This window comes from Podarcis raffonei, chromosome 12 (assembly GCF_027172205.1).
Source record: "Podarcis raffonei isolate rPodRaf1 chromosome 12, rPodRaf1.pri, whole genome shotgun sequence".
Taxonomy (NCBI): domain Eukaryota; kingdom Metazoa; phylum Chordata; class Lepidosauria; order Squamata; family Lacertidae; genus Podarcis; species Podarcis raffonei.
The window spans coordinates 22,882,231-22,907,065 of record NC_070613.1 but is presented as its reverse complement, the minus strand read 5'-3'; the positions used below and the strand labels follow the sequence as shown (position 1 = coordinate 22,907,065).

Genomic DNA, 24,835 nt, shown 5'->3' with positions numbered 1-24,835 from the left:
CACAATAGTTCCTAGTAGATGCAGACTGACTTGTTTAATAATGCTGCTTCAGTCACTCTGGGTCTACTTTGTAGTGAAGTGGTTGGTATCTATTTAGTTCTTTTGGTCTCCATTAAAAAAGAATAAATATGAGGAATGATTTATGTTTAAATAAAACATTTTATTTGGTCTCCATTAAAAGGCATATAGTGTGTATGGGAAATTTCCAATGAAAAGGGCAATGAAGAAACAAGAATTAAATTAGTCTGTAAGGTAGCAACAAACTGTCTACAAACTAGAGTTCAATTTAGGCCACAGTTCTAATGCTGGGGTTAACAATATCACTGGGAATACTTTTTACAACTTAGATATCATTTTCCTGAAATAAGCAAAAATAGCTTTGAAATACTCTTCACTCAGATCCACAACTCATTTAAAGCTGCAACCCTATCTACACTTTCAAGGAAGACCCATTTAATACAGTGAGGCTTACACATGAGTAAATATGCATAGGAACAGGCTAATTTTTGAATCATTTAGGTGTATATGGGTCAATAGAGTTGACAGTGCAATAATATATATTTTTTCTTACAATAAGTCCCACTGTGTTCAGTAGGGCTTACTTCCAAGTAAGCATGTATGGTTTTAAAGTCTGAATTAATTAAAACAGTAGTTTGGTTTGATAGGAACACAGTTATTAAAGTGGAATCTAATCCTTTAAATAATTTTATTTAAATAATAATGTAGCTTTCAGAACATAAGGAAATTAATAAATTACACAATATACTTCTAATTTCCATATCTTTGAAGGACTGAAAGATAATACACATGATTGAAAGGCAATACATGTTTTTGTACTTAGGTTCTAGGATTTTAAATATCACTCTCCATTCTACATATTTTTTTCTTTGCTGTAGCAGGCACATGGAAATACAGGCACTTTGTGAAGCATTTTTGTATGGTATGTCAAAAGTTATTGCCTCAAAATGCTAAAACTGGACTTTGGGGGGATATTGCCATGCAGCATACAGATGAATATTTGGCAGATCACAAACACTCCAATGACCCTGTTATGTTAATCGAAGTGCTCAGCAATGCCTTCTATAGGAAATGACACTCGCCACTCCCTCTCCCTGTCCTTCCTCCTCTATCTAGAAAATTTCACTTCAGACTTTAAAGGACAGCAAAAACTGACCCAAGATATCCCTCTCATAAACTGCAGGCTCTGATATCCCAAAGGAGAATAGTTCTGCACATCTCTCTCTTTAAACAGCAGCTCTTCACAAGCCCACATATCTGCAGATGTGTTAAAACTGTTCTTTATTTCACAACTTCTAAAACACACACACACACACACACACACACACTTAGGACAATACAGATGGTTTAATACTGTACACTTGATTTAAATTGTCTTCATGTCAGGCAATAATGCAGTCTTGCAAAATCATACAATTTTACCAGTCTATGCATAAAGTCACTTTAGCATGATAATAGGGAAAAATCAATGGTATTTTACTTGTAAGGCTTTCCCTTCACCTTCTCCTTCACAAAAGTAGCAGCCCTGGGGCTAGTGGAGGAGAATTTTGCAAAACTGCATTTAATCTCCTTTCAGTCTTAACAGTAGCCACAATTAGTTCCTTCTGTTACAGTTCTACCTGTTTATAGTGGATAATTGAAAAGCTTGGGATTCTGATAACCTGAACCATCTCGTTTTTTACTCTGCTTTTTGAAATATATAAAAGCAAACCCAACAATCATTGATCAAAATCAGGAAAACATGTCCTTTTAAATTAATCTAGATAACAAAAACATCTAAGTTTAGGGGTGTGTGCATATTTCTAACGGGATAAGGCAGCCTGTCTTTTCCCTGGTTGTGTTGTCTGCTCAATTCTAGTTTTAACAGCCATGCAGAAAGACCTCTGTATGCATGGTACTAAAAGATATGGCGAGGCCAGGATGAAGGTAAGGAGAACATGAGCATTTCTGCAGGATTTGTGCAGTGGTCTCTAGGTTAGCCAAACAGAAAAGTGGAAATGTATCAGTTCTGCCCTTGCAGCTAAAGTGATGCAAGAGAAACCGAATTCCAAAGGGATATAGCTATATTACCCGTGTTTTATAGCAACTAGGGTAATAGAGTTTGACTAAGTAGTATGTATGTGCACACAGAGAGATTAAGACGCTGTTTCTATAAAAACAAAGAATTCCAGAGAGTACTTGGGAAAGTTTGTCACCATAAAATAGTATTTTTAGATGCCACGGTGCCCATTGTTGTTCATAGACACGATATATATTGGAAATGCAGCACATTCAAACAAGTTAAGGGGGGGAATTTTGGAAGGATTAGCTAGCAATCCGAAATTGAGGCTGGGGACCCTTAAAGCAGGAAGGAAGTGCCCCTGAAAGGAATTCCTGTTCCAGGAGTTTGGGATCATCAGGGTGGGAGAGGAATCCCGCCGCATCAGTCAAGAACAGAGAAACGGAATTCAACATCCCTTGAAATGCAAAAGAAGAAGAGCCTGTTGCAGAAGAAATGCAGGTCGCATGTGTGCGTGCACACCCCCCCCCCGCCCGCCATCCCAAACTGATCAGATTTCTAGGGCCAGGCTAGGTGATCGCAATCGTTTTTGTTTCACTCAGGCTTTTGACTCTGCCCAGCTGTTTCAGCTGCCTGGCCTCGTAAACACACGAGAGGATGCGGTGCGTGTGACGGAGCGAGGAGCGGGAAAGTATAAATCCCGCTGCTCCTCAAGGTGTCACAGCGGCCTGAGGGAAATAAAGAGAGACTGACCGAAAATACGCGCGCGCGCAGCGCTGGGATCTCTCTGGAGCAAAAGAGTGTGTGATGCCATCGTTGTATAAGTTAACACGTGTAAGAGAGGAGGCGCACGGCTCGGGCCGGGCCTAGTCTGGCACTCGCACCACACACACACACACAAGAGCACGAGTCCCTTAAGGCAGGAGGAGCCCGGCAGCGGGAGTGTATATTTGTCACTTGGCCCACCGCCCCAGGGGACACCCCCCCCACACCTCGACCGCCCCCTTCACGCGCACGCTCTGACTGGGCAACAGCTCAAAAAAAAAATAAATAAACCGTTGAGAGCCAGCAGGGCAGCGCGCGACGCAGAACTTCGCCTAGCGAGCTCGTGTTCTGCTTTCGGCCCATGAGCCACCGCGGGGGAAAAGGAGGAGGAAAAGCGAGAGAGCGAAGGCTGCTGCTGCTGCTGCCGCGTCGCGGGGCCTTCGCCGAGGAGGCGTTGCAGTGCGCCTGCGTGCAGCAGGCCCCTGCTTCTGTTGCCTTTTTCGCGTTGCTGTCTCTCTCTCCCTCGCCTTCTCTCTCTCTCCGCCCCCCCCCCCCAGTCCGTGCGGCTCGCAGGACTGTTGCCGCTGCCAGCAAGCCCTTAATTCCTTGCTGGAGATCTCCCAAGACGGACTGGGTACCTGCCCGGCCGAGCCGGCGCCCAGCGAGGAACTTGGAAGGAGCCCCTTATCCGCCGCTCGGCTGTTGCTGTTGCTGCTGCCGCCGCCGCCGCCGCCGCTGCCACCAGCGGCCATGGGTCCCACGTCCCTGCTATGGAGGCGGTACTGGCGGCGGCGGTGGCTGAGCGACTGAAGGCGGACTGCTGCGGGGCAAGAACTGAGGCGGCGGCGGCGGCCGGGGTCTCTCCGGTGCCGGGGGGTGTCGTGCTGACGGTGTTTTTAACCCTTAGATGGTCTCTAGCGAGCCGCTGTTGCTGCCTGTGTCACTGGAGGGTGAGTTCTCCAATAGTATGAAGGAGATGATCGGCGGCTGCTGCGTTTGCTCCGACGAGAGGGGCTGGGCCGAGAATCCGCTGGTTTACTGCGACGGGCATGGCTGCAATGTCGCAGTGCATCAAGGTGAGTGAGACGGGCCTGCTTCGGCCAACCTCTCTGGGGTGGTGGTGGGGTGGGGGTAAAGACACACACAGAGAGAGGGCCGGGGGGCTGCTTTCGGAGGCGTCTCTTTTTCCTCCCCCCCCCATGTCTTTTCTCTGTCTCTCACACACGCGTCACAAGTCACCACTTCATGGAGTGCGCCATCCACGTCTTTCCCCTCCTTGCTTGCAGGCGTGGGTCGCCTCCCCCCCCGTCCCCCTGCCTCCTGTTAACTCTGTTGCTGGCTGTGTTCGTGGATGCTTAAAACTCAAGGAGGCGGGCCCGTTTTAGGAAAAGGGAGATGGGTGCTGAGGGCGGCCGGGCATGTGCTTTTGGAGGAGGGGTGGCCAGCAATGTCAGAAACAAGGTGTGCTATCCTTGTGTGTGAACGAGTAAGTTGCGTGTGTCGCCCTAGTCGTTACTTCCTCATCCTGTGTGAGTGCCTGCCCTTCCTTCCTTCCTCCGCCCTTAGTAGTGAAAGTAGGCAGGAAGGGAAAGGTACGGAGCAGTATCAAAACACTTCGACGTGAGCTTAAGAGAGTATGGGCAACGTGCGCTTTTTTGCTTTTAGCAAAATTGCCCCTGCTTGCTACGTCGGTATCCCTTTGCACTTTTTGGCACGTCCTCGAAAAGTCTTGCTCCTCCTCCTGTCTCCTAAACCTAGGTAAGAAGCCAAAAAACGTGTTTGTCAAAGGGAGAGAGTTAGCTGTCATGTGACTGCCCCTTTCCTCCCGACTGCCTCTGCCGGAGCGTCCTTTGGCTGGATGGTGTCTGCTGGGTGAGGAGACTTCCTGTTTGTGGTAGGAGAGTGTTGGGGGAGGGGAGGAAAGGGGCACTGTGGACTGACTTATCCTTTGATGGTAGATTTGTTTGGATTAGTGGAGGGAGAGCAGTTGGCTGGTGCCCAGCTGAGTGGCTGTGTTGCTGTTTTGCTTGCTATAATGAGCACAGTGTGTCTCTGCTTGTCTCTGATGATCTGTATGAGTTTCCTTTACGTCTGGAATATGTTACTGTTGCGGTTGTAACTTAGAGTATGTGAGTACATACATGATAGTACAAAAGATCCAGCTGATCCAGATTGTTTTTTAATCCTATTTGTGAGAGGTGGCTGCAGAGCTACATAGTTTGTGACTAGTCAGAAGGAGCACTGGAGAATGGAATAAACTGTCATTCCTTCATGTGAACTTGTCTATCATGAAAATCTTCAGGAATTCTCTCCCACCCAAAGGGTGACACCTTGGAACTAATCTTTTTATGTTTCCAGTGTGCATGCGCATGTACTTTTAATAGAATTTCAGGTCTGGGCTTACTATTTTTTGTTACAGCAAATGCCAAATCTTTAGAATTGCAACTGTGCACCTATGCATTTGATTCAGTGCATTGAAAAAGGGGTCATGGTGTCTAGGTGAATAGATGCATGTGCTAGAGAAAGAGGAGGGATGGGACATTGTCCAAGTCAAGGGGCAATGTGAAACTTCAGCTCCCTTCTCATTTCACAAAAGCTTATGCGTGTTTAGAAGTATGAGATTTCATGTGAGCAACCAGGAAATGGGCCGCAGATGGTGACCTATTACAAAGTGGTGCAGATGTGCCCCATCCCCTTTCAGCATGACTATTGGATTGCAGAAAAACCTTAGTTTACATGCACCCTACAGTATATTGTTTTTGGAATCCTCTGTACTCTGTAAACTGAAATTGATATCTATATTTATAGTAAGTCTCAGTTTTTAATGAAAGTGAGAGACTGTGGCATCTGTGCTCTTATTCAGTTTCCCACACATGCAGCTAACCCAGCTTTTTCTTCTGTTGATGTGGTTATGAGTTTGCAAAATCTTTAAGGCATAGTCTGAGAATAGGAAATAGGAAGTAAGTAAGAAATTGAAAGTGGAATAGGGAGACTTATAGGAGGAGTTACAGTACAAAAGTACTCATGTGAGACTAATATTGATTAGTGTATTTGTTTTGCTTTTAAATCACAGTTGCACTCCAGGTGTGTAATTTGATTCTGAAAAAGCACCAGAAAGCTTGATTCTGTGCATGTTTTCTCAGAGTAAATCCCATTTAGTTCAGTGGGGTTTACTCCCAAGTAAATGCACATATAATTTACATTATCTGAAAAATAGCTGCAAATGTCTGTTTTGTTATATCATTGTTTGGGTCTGCACTAGGGTCCTCAAAGTTATTTGCAATAAGGCTTGGCTCTCTCTATGGAAATTAAATGAAATACTATGAATATACTGTGGGAAAAATCAAAGTACTATTTCCTTTATATTTTAGGAAAGCTTTACTTGGGAAAACTTCACTCCCAAACTTCTATTATTGATTTCATGTGTACCAATGAACCTGTTGGAGGGAGCTAGACACCCATGGAGAAGAAACAGCTTAGGGCCCCCCTCTTCCTGTAGTAGCTACTATTTCCCCAGGGGACCTAGAAGCAAGGTGACTGTGCAGCAGGACAGTAGCGAGGAACAGCTGTCATTCCTTTAGTGCTCCAATCTTCAGTGACAGCATGTTAAGTAAAGGAATCTGAAATTGTGGGAGACTTTTGTAGAGCTGTAGAAATAACGTGAGATGACACCTTAAAAAGGGAAACCAGAGCAATCTTCACCTGAATAGTTATTCCATTTGAATTGGTTCTCCTTGTGGGGAATGTACTTACACATGCAAAGTATGTGAACAGTACAGAAATAAGCATCCCCTTCCTCTAAAGTAACTAACCCTCTTTGTTTATGTGATGGCAGCCTAGGACACGGAGACTAAGCATGGCATCTGATGGTGTCTTAACACTGAGGAGTAAATGGAGTAGGACATAAACATTTTCTTCTAGATAAGGAAAGGAGAGGGGTGCTAGCATGGAAATTTGCTTTAAGATAGCCAGTTACTTTTGCACAACTTATGTATTAAGAGAGACCCTGTATTTTCTTTTTTGTTCTGGTTAGAGGCATCATGTGGTTTATTCCATCTTTTTGGACATGCTGACAACACCAGTTCCCAAAATTTCTGAAATCACTTTGGCTAATTAGGTGATAGAAATATTCGGCTCTGTTTTGGAAAACATTCCCAATACACCCAAGATTTTTATTAATTCAGATTCAGGAGCCACTGCAGTTGTGTTTGGTTGGGAGCTTCAGCCTATACTGCAAAGTGTATCTAAGGCCCCGTCTCATGCATACATATCTGGAAGTAAACCCAGTTTAATCCATGCAATTTAACTTCCAAGTAAATACACATAAGATCATACTGTGTGCTGTATAACTCAAGCTATCCAGAGATATAGTGCTGATCTGATGCACTAATGAATTCTGAGTGCTCAAGTAGACTTCTATACGATCCGCTGTTCCAACTTAGTTTTGTTACATGCTCTCTGCTTGTGCACATATTCAGGGTATTTAGCTTTATGATGCAGTTGAATTCTGGACTATATAAAGCCCTGGGCTAGTTGATCTGTTTGCACAGTGGTCTCTGCTATATTAATTCCTAAGCTCAGTCATGCCTGTGACACATGGATTTAGAGAGACTTGCACATATGTAGCATTTCATCGTAAATCATGTGAGGGCAAATTGTTGAGGCTTAAGAGTATAAAAGGTATAAGCAGCATTGGCAAATGCTGATGGAAGGCAGTTTTGAGTACGTATACCTGTTTTGAGCTCCAGAATTTCTCACTTTAATTGTATAAAGCGCCATGTGCATTGATGGTGCTATATAAATAAATGTCAGCGATAATAATAATAATATGTACTTGAGTATAGATTTGACTTCTTAAGTTTCATTAATCAGGATGGGACTGCACAGGTGTGCAGGGTTATTCACATTGCCTGAGTAGATAGACATGATAAGGACTGTAAAATGTTTAATTTCCTTGTTCTCCGGAGCAGTACATGGGTGTTTTCTATTGTATTTCTCTCACTTGTCCCCTCCTGCTACTTCTGCAGTCTTTCTTGGAATCTGAAATAGCTCATCTGCCTCTTGGGCCATTTAAGACCAGAAGAGACTGTCCCTGGCACACTTCCCAATATGGGGGAAATTACACTTTTGGCCCAAATGCCTATGGGAATGAGTACAGAGTGCTGCAGTTGGTGAGCACTTTGTTGTAGGGATGGGTGTTTTCATTGGGTTTACACCTGGTAAGCTTGTTGCTGCAGAATTAGAGCTTTGGATGGATATGCAGAGTCTACAAACAGCAGGTTTTGAGGAGCCATGGAATGAGAGCCAGACAAGAGAGGGATCAGGAACCGTGAAAAAAGCCTAAGGCACAAAGCATAAAGAGGAACCAGACCTCAGGAGTCAGAAGAGAGACAGTGCAGTCAGTTTATACCATACATGCAAAAGAAGAACCAACATCACAACTGATAGTAGCCAAGGTCACAGTTGGGTAGATTATTCAGAAGGACTGGGAGCAGGAACTGTGGAAAGAGTAAAAGGCATAACAGGAGGCAGGTCATAAGAGATGGAGGCTGAGAAGCACAAACAGGAGCTTAGGTATGCAAGGTCAAATGGATTATTTAACTTTAGACTTCAGATTTGGGTCTAATTGGGGGAGGCTTTATCTTCAGCAAAGTGTGAAACTAGAGAGGAGTCATGGAAAAGAGCAGGCACATAAGGGTGAACGCCTTCAAGTGCCAGTGATTCAGTGGCCACAGTTAACATATAATTGTAAGCTAAAAACCTTGGCTTATACACCATACTGTGCAGGAGGTTTATGCTAGTGCATGCAGGCTGATTGCTGTCACTTAATTTCTTCTTTTGCATGAGCAAGTAAACAAACTAGGAAAGGTTAACTTAGCATTACTTCCAAACCTGGAATCGTGGGTTGTTTCTCCCTAACAAGCCAGGTCTGTAAACCAAGTATCTTGAACCAAACTTAAGTCAATTTTAAGCCAAGGTTTAACAATCCTGGGTTTGGATATAATGCTAACTCTCCTTTTCTCGGGTTTTGCACTCGCAGGAAGCATGGAGTGAAACAGAAGTAACTGGGCACATACAACATGGGTTGTTTAGCCACAGTTCTTGGCTTATTGTTATGTGTGAGTGCAGCTATTGTTAAACAAGAATTCAGGTTCAAGATGAGACTGCATCTTGGGGCTAATGTGCTTTCTTCTGTGATAATGCTGCATATATCTTCTTTTGTGGTATATTAGATAACAAGAGTACTGATTAGAATCGGTCAGACTTTTGAGTGTAAAAATGACTCTCCTTATGTTTTTGGATAGTGTTTTTATAGTGACACCTACATGTTGTTGTTAAATTTGGCAGTCTGCTCTGCAAGGCTGTTTTTATTTGTAACACAAAAAAATGCAATTTGTGTAATTGGAAATAATGGTAGTTTTGTCTTTGCTTTCAATAGGATGTGGATTGCACCCAGAATTATGCAAGTGTCGGTTATAAACTCATTTGGCTGTAAATGCCTTTTGAAATTAGTAGAATTTTCTTTCTTTACCATGCTTGACTGAATCCGGTCTCTTTGGTGCATGTATGTTGTGTGTGTCTGCATGCACATTTAGACCACAAGATTTGATACTATAGGAAATAGCCAGCCTTGGTTCAAGAAGCTCTGTAGGTTTGTCTTAGTCCACTTGTTTCTCCCCAGCATTCATTAATGGGCAAAAAAAGAGAGACACTTAACTTTCCCCCTTTTGACAGAAGTTAACAAATTCTGTAGACATACTAGGTCCCTGTAGAGTGGATAGTAAAGGTAAAGGGACCCCTGACCATTAGGTCCAGTCATGACCGACTCTGGGGTTGCAGCGCTCATCTCGCTTTATTGGCTGAGGGAGCTGGCGTACAGCTTCTGGGTCATGTGGCCAGCATGACTAAGCCGCTTCTGGCAAACTAGAGCAGCACACGGAAACACTGTTTACCTTCCCGTCGGAGCGGTACCTATTTATTTACTTGCACTTTGACGTGCTTTCGAGCTGCTAGGTGGGCAGGAGCAGGGACCGAGCAACGGGAGCTCACCCTGTTGCGGGGATTCGAACCGCCGACCTTCTGATCAGCAAGTCCTAGGCTCTGTGGTTTAACCCACAGTGCCACTCGCATCCCTTGTAGAGTGGATAATGCTTGCTAAATTACAGGCAAACAGTGTTAGAAGCTTGGATAGAAAAGCTAGGAGCCAAATGGCTTCTGGGACCTGGGTTTTGGGTGCCAAAACAGAATGCTTAGTAGCTGGGGGGGGGGTCGGCAACACTTTTTAATTATTATTTTGATAAGCATAAGAGACATATTGTTAATATCACATTTTTAGCAGGAAATTGTTAATACATGTTTAATTTGGTGTTGAAATAAAAATATTAGTACTATACTTCAGTTTTCCAAACACTCTACTCTTTATTGTTAAACTTCTTAAGGAGTTAAGGATTGTCTATCCTTAACATATACTTCGAGGCTTCAAAGCACATACATTTCAGTAATCCTTGAGTGTCAGCCAGGCGCAAAAAATGGCACCTAGACTTTCTGAGGTGCTCGCAAATGGAGAATCTGTAGCTGCAAAATGTGCCTGGTGCCCTGCTAATTTCGAACCCTGCAGGCAAGTAGGTGGGATACACCTTATAAAAATGGATTTTGGCATAGGAATAACTAAAATGGGTTTGTTTTATGATTACAAGCTAGACCTGTCTTTTGTGAAGAAGCTATCCCACTCCATACTGAAGTCTTTCCTAAGCTTGGCGAGCTAAATTTCAATTTTGTAGTGTACCTGTTGCCCCTTCACCTCACAATTTGGCATTTTCCTTGTGTGGTAAGCATAGAAGCATAGCTTCAGTTTTAGTAGACATTTGTCTGCAGCATTTTTAAAAGGTCTGTATCACTGAGTCAATATGAAGTGGTTTAGGGTCCCTGCTTTAACTGGTGCAGACTTGCACAGGTCCTGTCATTACCCAGGTAAGCTTATAATACAGTGGTACCTCTGGTTGCAAATGGGATCTATTCCGGAGGCCCGTTTGCAACCTGAAAAGAACGCAACCCGCAAGCAGCGAAACCCAGAAGTAACCCTTTCTGGTACTTCCGGGTTGCTGTGAGATGCAACCTGAAAACGCGCAACCTGAAGCAAATTTAACATGAGGTATGACTGTACTATTGAAGCATCACATTTTAGCTTGGGGTTCTTCTGAATCCAATGCACAACCCTAAAATAAACTGATAACCTGTGATTTTTAGACAGATGAAATAAAATTTATTTATCCATTGACCAAGGGCTCCCACAACATCCTCTCTTCCACCTCTCCCCCTGTTGAAGTTAGACTTGAAAGAAACATTCTATGGTAGCTAGTAGAATACATTCTGGTGTGCGCTTGGTTGAAATGTATGTGTGGTGCCCGCATCAGTTTCTCCAGTTTGCAAATGTACTCTCAGAATGACCCTTGCACTTACCTATGTGTGTATTGCAGGACTTTTTTTTCTGTATAATATACATATTTTTAATATGATTATTTGCCTCTTTTCTCCCAAAATAGCATGCTATGGAATTGTACAAGTACCTACTGGACCTTGGTTTTGTAGAAAATGTGAATCTCAGGAAAGAGCAGCTAGAGTGGTAAGTTTGAATTGGTGTGTAATACTTGGGTGCATGTTTTAATCTAGTTCTTATCTTGGTAGCATTGCTCAAAATGTATTATTCTTAGCAGGGGGTGAAGTGGGCATATATCCGCTGGAAGCCATAGAAATTCATTTTTTCCCCTTTGCCTGGATTTTTTCATGTTCTAATTTTAATATGGAAGTACAGAGAGAACCAGGCAGGATTTTCAGTGCTGTTTAGAGGCTAACAGTTGCAGAAATACTGTACTGCATGCTTCATAGTTGTGTTTCCCACCACCATGACCTTTTTCTGGTGAGGGGAAAGGATGGCAGAGGATCTTGTGAGGGAATGTTAACCTTCATTCCCCCCCCCCCATTGACTCCTTGCAACAAGGGGGGGGGGAGAGAAGCCAGACACAAACACTGTGCCACCAGAAGTGTGGTACTCTGCTCTCTTGATAAATGTTTTACTCTCTGATTTTTGGACACCCACCACCCCACTGTGAGAATACACTGTACACCAAAGAGAGATAAATCAGGTTGGCTCTGTAGTCTGCCTGCAACTCTCTGGCTTCAACACATTAACTTCTTTGGGGTATTATTAATTCCAGTTTTGGAGGAATCCTTTTGCAAGTACTGATAAAGCTTTCTTATAATTCTGTATTGGCAAGGAAGTAAAAAAGAAGTATCTATGGAGAACTGAAGTTCTGGATTTTTATATAACTGGATTTTGATATAAATTACTTAATAAATATAAATGACATAACTCTCCTGCTACTTTCAAGTGTATTGAATTTAATATTGGTTGTTTGATCTTAGCTTCATAATGCTAGTGTGGAGATAACCAACTTTAATTTGAATTCTGGATATGGTTAGTATTGTACTAAACTTCACAGTTTCAACATAAAGTTTTGCAATAATGGTTGGTATTGATTCTTTTAGGCCATAACATTATGTGGCTCACGCAGAACAGATCTATCTTGTGGGTTTTGATACAACAGTGTTGCTTTTAGCACTATCACTTGGAGCAGTGTGTGTATGCAGAAGCACACATGGTTGTCTTATTTGTGTCGTTGTTCCTGTAAATACAGAACTTAAAGGCTCTGGAGGTTTGGCTTGTCTGTAATTTAGAAATTGAGCTCCAGAAATGGCCATTCTCATAAGTAGCTTTAGATGAATAGAAACCATGGGTGTGAAATGTTGGATACTGAGCTGTGATTTAAGACATAGATATCTGTTAGAGAGAGGTTTTTTAACTTAAGGAAAGCATCTATATTTATGTGAAAGGAGACAAATAGGAAATGGGTCAACTACAGAAAATATTTGAACGGTACCTTATTTCTTGTTTTAATAACTGTTTGCCTTCCTGCAGAGATGCGAATTATGCCCTCATAAGGATGGTGCTTTGAAGAGGACTGATAATGGGGGTAAGTCTTTTACCTTTTCAAAAAAAGTCTCTAGTAATTTAAAGATTTTGTTCCTTTTTCTGCAGTTCAGTTGCATAAACTGATAAAATTGGAACATAGCTTGTGTGGTTAAGATTTTTGGAGCCCCACGTATAAATATTCTGTTATTCTAAAGAGCTCTGAAACTTAGGTATTTCAGGGTTTGTATATTTAATAATTTAGGTGCTCATCACTGTAAAATGTATTTATTCTTGCAGCATGTATATGAGAAATCTTATCTTCCTCTTACACATGGAGAATGAGAGCACTGCATCATGCTAGAGGGCTGTATATAAATTGTAGACTTTAATTTTATGCAAAAATAATTCAGTGTAAGTGAACAGTGAAGGTTATTTAATTCCTTCGGTGGCTATGGTTTGCTAACTCAAGTGGCACACTTAATATGACAAGCAACTACTTGATGATACCTCCTGACTTTAAAATGGTGTTTCCTTCTCCCCAAGCCAGCATGGCTAATGATCAGGGTTGGCGAAATTTGTAGTCCAGCAATATCTACACAGCACACACTAGCTTGCCCAACCCTGCACCCATCCATTATAGAGGGAGCACATGGAGAAGGGCTCCTGAAGAAGGTCTTTAAACTTGTGGCTAGGCTCATGTAGAAGAAGAGATGTATCCATGACCCACACCATTTAGGGTCATCAGCACTTTGAATTAGACTTTGGAGCCAATGCAGCTTGTTTGTATTAAAATACATGGAACAGTACCATTGTGCTTAATTTTTTTCATTTTTGTGAAGGCTTAATTTGGGTTTCCGTGGTGATTACTTTCCTTTTCCATGGTTCCGTGATAAAGTTTTATTTTATAGACCCATCTCTTTTTGAGACTTTTTGAGGTGGCTTACAAAAAGCAGAAATAGGATAAAAGATAAAAACATGGCACTAATACAAACATATTTATATGTTTTAACTTAAAAGCCAGGTTTCTTGCTATAATGCTTTTTAGAGGGAATCAGTAACACATGATTTTTAAATTTTGGCTAAGAGCCCCAAATGTGCTTATTAGAAGAAAGCAAAAGTCTGCATTGCTTACTTTAGCTTAGCTTTAATTTGCCTAATGATTCATTAGCATAATTTTCTTGAAATAGGACGTGGATTATTATTGATGCAAAGCTATCTCTTATTCTGTGTAGGCGTCTAGTGTAAGAGATGAAAATATGCATCAAGAAACAAGTTGGTCTTGCCTTCATGCTACTTTGTATGGAAAAGCAGCTCATATACTTCAAGAATTTTCAATTCAGCCTTGTCTCTGCTGTTGTATTACCACAATGAATAAGGTGTTAACTTCCATGAACTTGTGGTTACTGACATGGGATATGTGTATCGGTTAGGGTACTGTCTTAGTGGGTAGAGGTGCTGTTTGGGGGATGCAACTACTACATTGTCATGGAAAGTTGACTTTCTGGAAGTATCTGTCAAGTCTTGCAGAGGTGGCAGGCTAATAAGGATTGTTCTCATCTGAAGGTTGATGGATCTAGTTGGTTTCCAAACTGCATTTTTGGTGCACTTGGCAGACTGTCCTGTCAAAGCTCTAGCTCAGGGGTGGATAACTACTTAGCTCAATAGGCCACATCTTTATCTTCCCCCGACCCCTGGGGCCCAACTTTGATGGGGAGTGGGCCACAACATGTCAGTTGACTGATAGGTGGGAATTCCTGTGGCAGTGCGGGAGCGGTCTGCTTCCTGAGCTCATTCCCTGCAGGGAATGTGCTGGCAAAGCAAATCCCAGCAAGACTGAATTTCCTGCTCTCCAGTTGGTGAGCAGAGAGTGTAGTCCTGCTGCCTACAGGATTCACAGTACTCAGCAGGATTTTACCCTGTCCCTTATCCATCAGCTGAAGTTACCCAGTGACACTGGCTGGTGGACAGGTAGGTATGTTTGGGGGCAAATTGCTTCATGGGTTAATTTGGCCCCTTGGCAGACCAAGATTGGTCCTCCACCACCCACTGGAACCGACTTGAGTATTGGACATGATGGCTGTAGAACAGGAGTAGCCAGTGCACCTCCAGATGTTGGCAGACTCCAACTCCCATCAGGCCTGGTCAGACTTGCTCTAGATATTCAAGGCAATTGAGAACAATGAAGGAACTGGATGATGAGGTGTAGAAAGGTGTAGGAAAGGTCAAGTTAGGTTCAGCTGAACACAGATTCTTTGGTGGTGTCTTTGAAGAAATCCTATCTTCACCACTGTTTTATCTGCACAGTGCCATCCACTGGAGCTTTTTCAAGTCATAAAAGTCCTGTTACAACATGACTAGCTCAATTTTTACTTTTAGATAGTTGATGAAATCCTTCCTGCTTCAGGCTTTGAGGGGAGGGAGTGAAGTCTTAAAGAAAGGGCACACACACTTAAATGTTTCTGGAACCTGCCAGATAGGTTCCCCCCTCCCCCTTGTATTATGTTTCTGTATTTTAAATTGGTACTGTTCTTATATTTATGATATGGTATTAGCCAGCCCGAGGGATCCAAGGAACCATGTTTGGCAGCACACCAATTTAAAAATAAATATAAATGAGCTGCCGAACATTAAATTGCTATCTACGCAAAAATATCAGCCTCCTATTATCAACAATCTGGAGGATATGCTATAAAAATAATAAAGCCTTTAAAACTATTTTCAAAAGTTGCTTCTGGATAATGCTTGCCTAAAATGAAGATTACTTTCAACTTAATGGTAGGGTTTGCATGGTATTTATTAGGGGTAGGCTTTGACAGGAAAATCATGTTTTTTCTTGCCCTGGGAAAAGCTATTTTTCTCATATTTTAAGACATTATAAAAATTGTTTCATTATTACAATATTATGTTTCAAGCTGTGTTTATGACATGTAGCTTATTTAGCGTTGAACGAGGAAATTATCATAGACCATGTTATATTTTTAGTTTTGTATTCTTTTAACAGAATTTATACTACATTAAAAACAGAATAGCATGTAAAGGAATGAAAATAATAATAATTTGGGATTAGATCTTAACTAAAGTTCTGCTGGTGGGAACAACCTGTGGGTGGAGTTCATTTGGTAGGAAGCTCCCACTAGGATGTGGGGGGGGGGCAGTGGCATTTTCTGCCATTTCCCCCTGCATCCCCTTTGTTCCTCAAAATTGTGGTTTGCACCATTTGGTGACATTCTGGAGCACCATGAGAAAGGGGTTGCTGGGGGAAGGAGAGGGTAGTGGAAAATGTTACCCTGCACTGCACCCTGGCAGCATTTTCTGAATTCCTATTCCTGCTGCAAACAGAAAGAGCTCTTCCATTCATAATCTCAGAATAACAATAGTAGAAGAACAAAAGTTCAAATTTTGAGGCATTAAGCAAAGATAAAGACAAGAGGTTCAGTGGGCAGAGGGGCCTGACAGAATCCAAACATAAGACTGCACCTTGGTGGTCCTGTTGGAACTCCACTTGAAATTGACAATATCACTAACTGTTGCTATACCAAGCTTTCGTCATGTCCACTTACTGTAAATTGCCCCGTCGCATTGTTGCATTATACAGTTGTTTTTCCTTCTGCATCAGTTTCTTGTCTAATAGTATCTTACTCTTCTTAAGAAGCTGGATACTTTTTATTTGTGTATTAGATTCACTAATTTAAATTCCAGTTGCTTGCTGTAACTGGCAATGCATATCTTGCAAGATTTCCACAGAGGTCTTAATCACTGCATAAACAACTGACCTTATGTTTTGCTTGTTCTACTACTCTTAAATTGCACATCTTTGATCTCCAGCAAGATGCCCTGGAGTAAGAATGGATACCAGGGACACTTATTTTTTAAAGCTCAGTATCTCTGCAAAAACATTTGGGTGTTAGTTGTTGTTTGTGTTTGTGTGTGTGTTCTTTAAATAAATCAATAAGAGACTTAAAAAGCTGTGAGGGAGTTGGTTCTTTTAAACTGTTACAAAACACCCAGTATTTGCAATCTTTCTTGTTTTACGGTTTTGTTTGGAAGCCTTCACTGTACACAACAAAGCTTTTTAGTTCAGCATATTTAGAACCAGTTATTGGATTGAAATCTGTTCCAACTGGATGCTGATCAGGAATGTTGTGCATCAGCATTCTTTGTCAGCTTTATAACAGGATTTCTGGAAGGCAGCTGCTTGGTTGAAAGCCAACTAACAATGCAATCGTGTCGTCATTTTTTTAAGGGTTAGAGTGGGGATCTCCTAAGCTTGTAAGGAATGTCACATGCCAGCTTTTGAGTCAGCAGCTTTCTCCCTCTGAATTTCATTAAGGCTCTGCAAGTTAAAAGAAAAAGCACTAATGCAAACTTAAGTTACCCAAGTGCTGTCACCGACTACTGCTAATATATTGTATTAAGTACTTATATCTGCTTGTAGCCGGATTCTGATATAAATTACTTAATAAATAAATATGAACAACATAACCCTTCTGCTACTTTGAAATGTGAGATTTTAATATTGAACTCAGCTTCATAATGCTAGTGTTGAGATACCCAACTTGAATTTGATTGTTGAATCATCTGTTTTCAAACTTGGACTGATTTGTGGCTGTTCTTTCCTGATTGAAGCTGAGAGTAGGGCATGTTCGACACCACCTAAGTACTGGTGTGTTGTATAGTAAGCAATAAATAAAAAGAATACTAAAGATGGTCTGATAAAACAAATTAGTAGGTCTTCTAAAAGCAAATAGTTTTTGTTAAATTATTTTCATTCATTGTACAGAGAAGGGCGTTCAATATTGAGATAAGTTCTGTTTCCAGGAATTCGGAAGGTAGCTTCTTGTGAAGTTGGCACCTTCCATCTATTCCAAGTCCTCTATCTGTTTGTATAGGAAGACACTGTGGTGCTCTTCAGGAGCTGCATAAAGGGAAGGATGCAGAGGGCCTTCTCGGTAGTCGCGCCCTGTGGAATGCCTTCCTGTCAGATGTCAAGGAAATAAACAACTAGCTGACTTTTAGGAGATATCTGAAGGTGTAGGGAGTTTTTAATGTTTGATGTTTTACTGTGCTTAGTGTTTTAATTTGTTGGAAGCCACCCAGAGTGGCTGGGGCAACTCAGTCAGATGGGTGGATATTATTAATAACAATAACAATAATAAATAAACAATGAGAGAGAGGGAGTGAGAAACCAAAAACCAACATAGTAGAAACGCACTCTGGTCTTGCCTTTCATTTTCCAGTATTTGGTGATTGCCTTATGCTCCTTTTGTTTTATGGACAAGATACCCTCCTGTTCTAGACATTCCTCTTGTTTCTGCCATCCATCTCAGGGATACCATGAGCAGTTTTCGAAACTCCCATTGTTCTAGGCGCATTTTGTGACAGGGAATTTCATTAGTGTAAGATGTTTCTGAGCTCAGGGTGCAGAACTGTGCCTAAGATTTCAGATTAAAACTGCAGAGTGGAAGGAAAGGAGGACCTTTTTCTGTCTCCCCACTTCCAGCTACTCTCTGAAGACTGGAGAAGAGATTCTCTTAAGAATATTAGGGGGGTGGGCAGGGGAACGACTAGACCATGTGAAAAATAAACATAATATTTTAGCAGCAGTTCATTCATTTTTCAGCTTTGTATTCTTGTTATAAAAAAGTTCACCTAGACATTCCTTTGTTGCACCTATAACCTAGGTTTAAGGTGCCATTTAGCTCCTAGCTTTCATATCTCAGTTTCTAACACTGACCATGAGAGAAGCAACACCAAACTCCAAAAGTTCTCCCAAACCAAAGAGTAACTCTGATCAGCCCTAACCTGGGGAGAAACCCTTCCTCTTGACTCAAGGCTCCTTAGTTTCTTAACACTTTCAGATATGTGGTTGAAGGGCCATGTTGTAGGTGGGTTCTGCAAACAGTGAGAGAAAGTTATTCCCCCTTCAAGCATACTTAGAGACCATCCCTTACTTTCCCTTGCTCAGGCAACCCAAGAAAGATGCAACACTATTCCAATGCTATCCAATACTTTCTGGAGAGAAGAGTAATAGACTCCGAGCTAGTTCCAGAGGGATAATTACTTCTTTAAGGTGAATTATATTTTTGTCAGTATATTGAAGAAATCAGAAGACTTCAGAAAGATCGTAGATCTCCACGCTTTGGCATGGAGATGGGTCGCACTATTTCTGCATGCCTGTATTGTTAAGATTTCCTTGCATGAATAAATTTTATGGAGGACTACTAACTGCCTCGTTGACTTTGCAATTGTTCCTTCTGCACTTCAGTGCCAGTTGTTCTGTCTTCAGCTCCTTCTTCCTGTCCTTGGTCCTAGTTACCAATAAGACTTACTTGAAGATGGTAGAGTACAAGTTTTATTCCTGTTTGTAAGACTACCTGGTTGTGTCTTTAACATGTGCAGACTACTGTACAGAAGCCCCAGAGGCACATGTTTTTGATAACTCTTTCTGGAAGTCAATTGTTTTTCTTTTCTTTTAGAGGGGGGAAAAACCTGTTATCTCTGGTCAAAGGAGATTTAACTCTTAGCCAGACTGTTGGAAATGATGGGTTTTAATTTCAGCTGACTTTCTTGGGCCTATCTACATGTCTGAGCTCTTCAGACATTCCTGCTAATCTTCAAGATCAAATTGCATCAAGATTGAACCCACATATCTGAATACCCAGGAACTCAAATGTCAATATCCCAGTGGACTATGGTGGAAAGGTGTACATATCAAAGACTTACTCATAGTATATTCAGAAGTAACCATTGCCAGCCTACCTATGTGGGAAGCGCACTTCAAATAATTCTTCATCTAGGAGCTGTGGTCACACTGTAAGACATCTTGTAGCATCAGCTTCCTAGAGTTCTGAGTGGTCTGTCTGACTCTCAGAACCTTTGCTCTCCTGTTGGACAGAACAAATGTGTCTTTCCAAACCAACAAATACATGTGAAAAAGCTTATTGGAAGCTGTGTCCTACCTATGGAAAGCCCTTGCATGCCTTCTGTTGAGTGAAGCAGGACTCCTCCAACAGCCAGGTATCTGAGAGGCATCTACAATGCTTGGATGGTAGTTGAGCAGGCAGCAAATAGGCCATTTGGAACGATCTCTAACTCTGGAGGTTCCTTCTGATCAGTTATGTTTGGGCTCCAGTTGTTGACTTGCATGTCTGCTGAAGAAGCAAACCAGGGACCAAATTGTGGGTGCAGACATGAATTATGAAAAAGCAGATGATGCCTTTCAAATGTATTCTTAGTCCTTTTGTTTTCTGTAATCCCTATGACAGTTAGAACGATTAGATGCTACTTTGGTTATTTCTAGGTGGCCAAGACGTTCTTGGTGGCTCTTGATGGCTCTTGATGGAGGTTCTGTGAACACTTCCTGCAGAGGTGCACTGGCTGTGCAAGGAAGGGCTCTTCTCAGCCCCAGCTATTATGGTTGCCACCTTGAAGATGGAAAGGCAGGCCTTAGGTCTTACTAGCTATCAGGATGTCACCCAGTGTGACTTCCATACCTATGGCATCATTTAAGCTATAAATTATCCTAGCATATAATACTTGGAAGGCCCTTGTCAACTGAACTGTTCAGAATTGTCTGCTGTTATCTTAGTGAGGGATATAGTTCTGTTTGCAAGATGACTGGATTATGGTCTGCAGTCAGATACACTGAGCTTCAGTGTAATGCAAATTCTCACAATACTTGGTGAGTTCCTTAAGTAACATGCATTCAGAGGGTGCTAACTGCCCACTGTAAGCGCATAGTAGTGTTAGAACTTAATGTTGTTGCCTATTCAGAACCCAAGGTTTTTTAACACATAATAATATTGGATACTTCTTATCTGGTGCAAATGTGCTAAAATTTTGAGGGGGGTGGGAAGTAATATCCTTATCTTGCTCAGTTAAGAGGACATTTCTGTCTCCAAAGAGATCCCAGCTGCTTTCAACATTCCCTGAAAAAGCAAGTGTTATGTCATGGGGTTTGTATCTAAGGGTTTGGAAGAAAGGAAATCTGAAAAATGATTAGCTCATGAAAAAGAGCTGTTTGAATGGAGCAGTGTGCATAAACAATATTAGCCAGGAACGCAGCAGGTCACTTTCTAGGACCCTGAACAGAAGAACACGTTATTTCTAGTGGCAGAAAGCAGATGGGATGCATTAGTTCCAACGCCTGTTATAAAAGGTTATGAGTTCCTGTGGAAAGGGGAACTGAAAAATGAACACCAGTGGCTTTCTGGGACCCCAAAGAAAGCTATAGCCCTAACTTCCACTTTAGTATAATCTGCTCTACATAAATCAGTGTTTCAGTTTGCCATAACCTCTTGTGGGCAGCTAGCTACTTGAAATACAGCAAAATTAATTTCCTAGCAGTTTTTTGGTTGTTAGGAGCTCAAAGACATTGTTTCCAGCAGATAGCAACAGAAATAACTAAAGCTAGAGTGGTATTTCAGTGTAACTTTGTGTATCAATCCTGGGCTGTTTTTTCCTCCTCCAATAACAGCACACCAACCAGAATACATTTATCATTTAAGGCTGTATCTCAAGAGTGTGGAGACTTTTTCAGCCTGAGGGTCAGGTCACATTATCTTATGGAAAACCTTCTGGATGTTGCATTCCAGTACTGGGTGGGGCAAGAGGGAATACTGGGTGGAGCAGTAGATGCAACTCTTACTAGAGATATAATTTTTTTGGAAATTCTGAACCCACAGGAGAATATTTTTTCCTTTTTTTAAGGGGTGTGGAAATTTGTGGACAATTGAAAAAAAAATCAACTTTTTAAAGCCGCTTTTACAGATCAAATGTCACTTTGTTGCTTTAGGAACATAACGTGTATTTTGTATAATATGGTTTGCCATTAGATTATCATGTTTGGTATATTAAAATACAATTTATTTGGTCCATTGCAAATTGAATTTACATTTTTAATTCATTTGATTTTTTTTGTTACAAGTGGAGCTCCAAGCTGCTGAAATGTAAGGAGTCTAGCATCCCTTTCGTTTTGTCAGTTTATGAGAATGGAAAAAACCCAATAAAAACAGGAGAAACCATTATGATTATAGTAAAAATAAGAAAACTATATATTTGACTAAGTCCTACTCAGAGTAGACCCATTAAAATTGAGGGACCTATGTTAGCCATGTCTCTTAACTTCCAGCAGGTCTATCTAAGTAGGACTAGCATTGAATACCACTCAGTCTCCTTCTGTTCTCCATAACGTCAAGCAGACATAATGCACTCATTGCCATAAAAAGAGCTGTGAGGGGGTGGGGAAGGGGCAGAGGGAAGGCAGAGCCAAGACTCAATGAATACTTCATGAAATTTAATCAATCTCATTTTCTGAGGTATCTCAGTCCATTTATGCTTCTTCATATTTGTCATCATATTTATTATGGACTTCTAAATATCAAAGGTTTGTCTGGATAGAAACTAATTTTATCTACCCTGTCACATGTCATAGCCCAACATCTTTCAATTTTCCCATTTTTGGAGAGGGAAAAAGGCTTCGGGGGGGGGGGGGGACAGCACTAAATGTTGTACACGTGATTGGCACTTGTGTGTTTGGTTTTCCTGTGTTAAATATTGCTGAGGGAGGCCTGATTGGCACTTTGATGTGGGGATAAGTGTGTGGGGATTTAATTCATTGCTCCTCTCCTGGTTCCAAAACAGGTAGGACTTGCCCAGTGGTTACCATTTGCCTTCAGAGGAAAGCTGCTGTTGGGTGTAAAGATTTTGAAAGACAACAAAGTAAACGAGGGCCAGTCACGTGCACAGTGGCATGTCTAGTTTGACCTTGAGAGTATATTAACCTTGTCCCTTGTGCACACATTCTCTCTTGTGGAATTTGGTGTGTGTGTCATAACATTTTTGCATGCTGGAATAGGTTGATTCAGACTTTTGGCAAGGGTGTTTGTTGCATATATACCAGTGCGTAGTATGTATGCTGTAAACACCACAATTCATTTCTGTTTTGCAGATATTTATAAATAGTTCTGGAGCAGGTTCCAGAGAGCTGTAGATAATCAAATATTTCTCCGTTCATGGCCCCAAATGTTTGCAAACCTGTTTCAGCTTTATGTAATATTTGCTGTTTGCAGCATTGCCATGTAAAACATGATCTATTACCTCATGCATGGTTTGAAGCAATTGAGTATACATGGAATAGGTAGAGCAGAGCCTTATAACGTTGTATGAAGATTAGATAAGTTGTATATGTGATATTTCTAACAGGTACTTTGTGTACCCCTGTGATATTTTTTCCTTCTTCATGTTTGGACGTTAACACAGATATAGAGTGTGTGTGAAGATTGGGACCTAATTTCTTGTGGAAGGCTGCAATTACGTTTTGAACATTCCTGCTATTCTGCTGCTTTTCATATTGGGAAATTGGTGTATCAAACTGTCTGGGAATTCTCTGTATAAAGTAATCCAGGACAGAATATGGGCAGCTCTTGAATAGCAAAGTAATTTTCAAGCTGAGCTATTTATGCAATGAAACAGTAGCAGACATGGTTAAATTGTTTTCTTTGGCAAGCACAAATTGGTGACTCTCTTGGGAACCACAGAGAACCTGAAATTAGGCAGGCTCTTATCTGGGTCAAGAATCCTTGGAAATTGAAAAGAAAAAACTGTCAGAAAAAAATACCCTACTGGTCTGTGAAATACTATCAAAAGCTACTGAAAGAAAGCTAAAAATATATGCTGCTTTATGCTGAAATACCATTCTAGGATACCACACAGGAAGATATAAAAGTAATAGTGTCAGGTCTTAGATGTAAGCAACAAGAAAAGAAGCAAAAAATTCGTTCTTTCTTATGGAAAGGTGTGAAGAGAAAGCATTATAGTTTAATTACCTGCATATTTTCTTCCCAATTTCAAGCATGTAGGCCCGTTAATTTCAATGTGAATTAAGAACTAGGTACAATCTAAAAGTGATTTGTTTCTACTTTTGCAAAATCATTATTTATATTAGTTGTTTACAGCTCTTTGAAAATATGTAATCTTATCTTTATATGCTGTGATGTGCTAAGGAATGTGTTAGATACTTACATTGTGCTTAAATAATTGAAAATACATGTAACATATGAAATGTTCTTTTTTATAGTTGAAATTATTCTATTTGTATTGTCAGAAGGCATTAAGAATAAAATGTAATTAACTTTTTATAGGTTGGGCTCATGTGGTTTGTGCTCTGTACATTCCCGAGGTGCAATTTGCAAATGTTTCTACAATGGAACCTATCGTGTTGCAGTCTGTTCCTCATGATCGCTATAATAAGGTATAATTCTACTATGACTTATTTTCTTGATATAATTTCATATTTGAAAAATATGCTATATATTTCACATCTTATTAAAAAAAACAAGCATATTTTGCTTTGAAGGGCTTGTATTTCTTTAAAGAACATTTTGTATGAAAGAAAATGAGTAAAATTATTTATGTCTTACTGAAGTTTATAGCATGAGGCAATATCTACTTAGATATCTAATGTTTTTCATCATCAACTGATCAAATAGGTTTATAACATTTCCTGTTTTATTAGTAATCACTATATTTAGCAGCAGATTACTGTTGATCAGTTCCTTGATATGGTTCTTATTAAAAGCTAATTGAGAGTAGAATTGAATTTTTCAACTGTTGTTGTTGTTGTTCTCTCCCTTTCTTCTTATAGCACCATGTTCACAGTTCTTGTTCTCTTGCTTTAGGGAAGCATCTGTAGTTAAACATTGTTGTTTTGCCATTGAGAAAGTGAATGAAATATCAGCAGGAGCTCTCCACCCACTCATGTTCTTTACACATAATAGACCAGTGTAGAAATTCAGTTGGAACGTGTGTTGTGAGATTTAGATTATGCTGACTCACAAGTTAAGTACAGGCGACTCCCCACTTATGCGGAGGTTACATTCTGGTCCCCCGCACACATAATTGAAATTGGCTAAAGAAGGGAGCACCCTCTAAAAAACCCTTTAAATGCCCTTTCTGTAGCTCTCTCTTCAATCCATACCAAAATTACTGTATCCAAAAATATCCACAGCTAGAATTGAAGTTCTGGGGCTGGCAGGAGGCTGGAGGACTTTCACGAAAGTAGCAGCTGCTGCTGTGCTACCCCG

The 24,835-nt window shown here is 41.0% G+C and overlaps 1 protein-coding gene across 7 annotated transcripts in view; it reads left to right on the top strand.

The window, feature by feature from the left end:
* MLLT10 (MLLT10 histone lysine methyltransferase DOT1L cofactor) overlaps positions 1 to 24,835 on the top strand; it is a 116,180-nt gene that overhangs the window by 11,300 nt on the left and 80,045 nt on the right. For 2 of the 7 annotated variants that reach the window (XM_053410423.1, XM_053410422.1), the window contains exons 1-4: positions 3,102 to 3,858; positions 11,326 to 11,405; positions 12,759 to 12,813; positions 23,894 to 24,003. In XM_053410423.1, the coding sequence (XP_053266398.1) occupies positions 3,690 to 3,858; positions 11,326 to 11,405; positions 12,759 to 12,813; positions 23,894 to 24,003 (414 nt within the window). In that variant the 5' untranslated portion in view covers positions 3,102 to 3,689. Of the gene's footprint in view, positions 1 to 3,093; positions 3,859 to 11,325; positions 11,406 to 12,758; positions 12,814 to 23,893; positions 24,004 to 24,835 lie in introns of those variants that run through there. The other 5 variants (XM_053410425.1, XM_053410424.1, XM_053410420.1 and 2 more) reach the window with 4 other exon arrangements.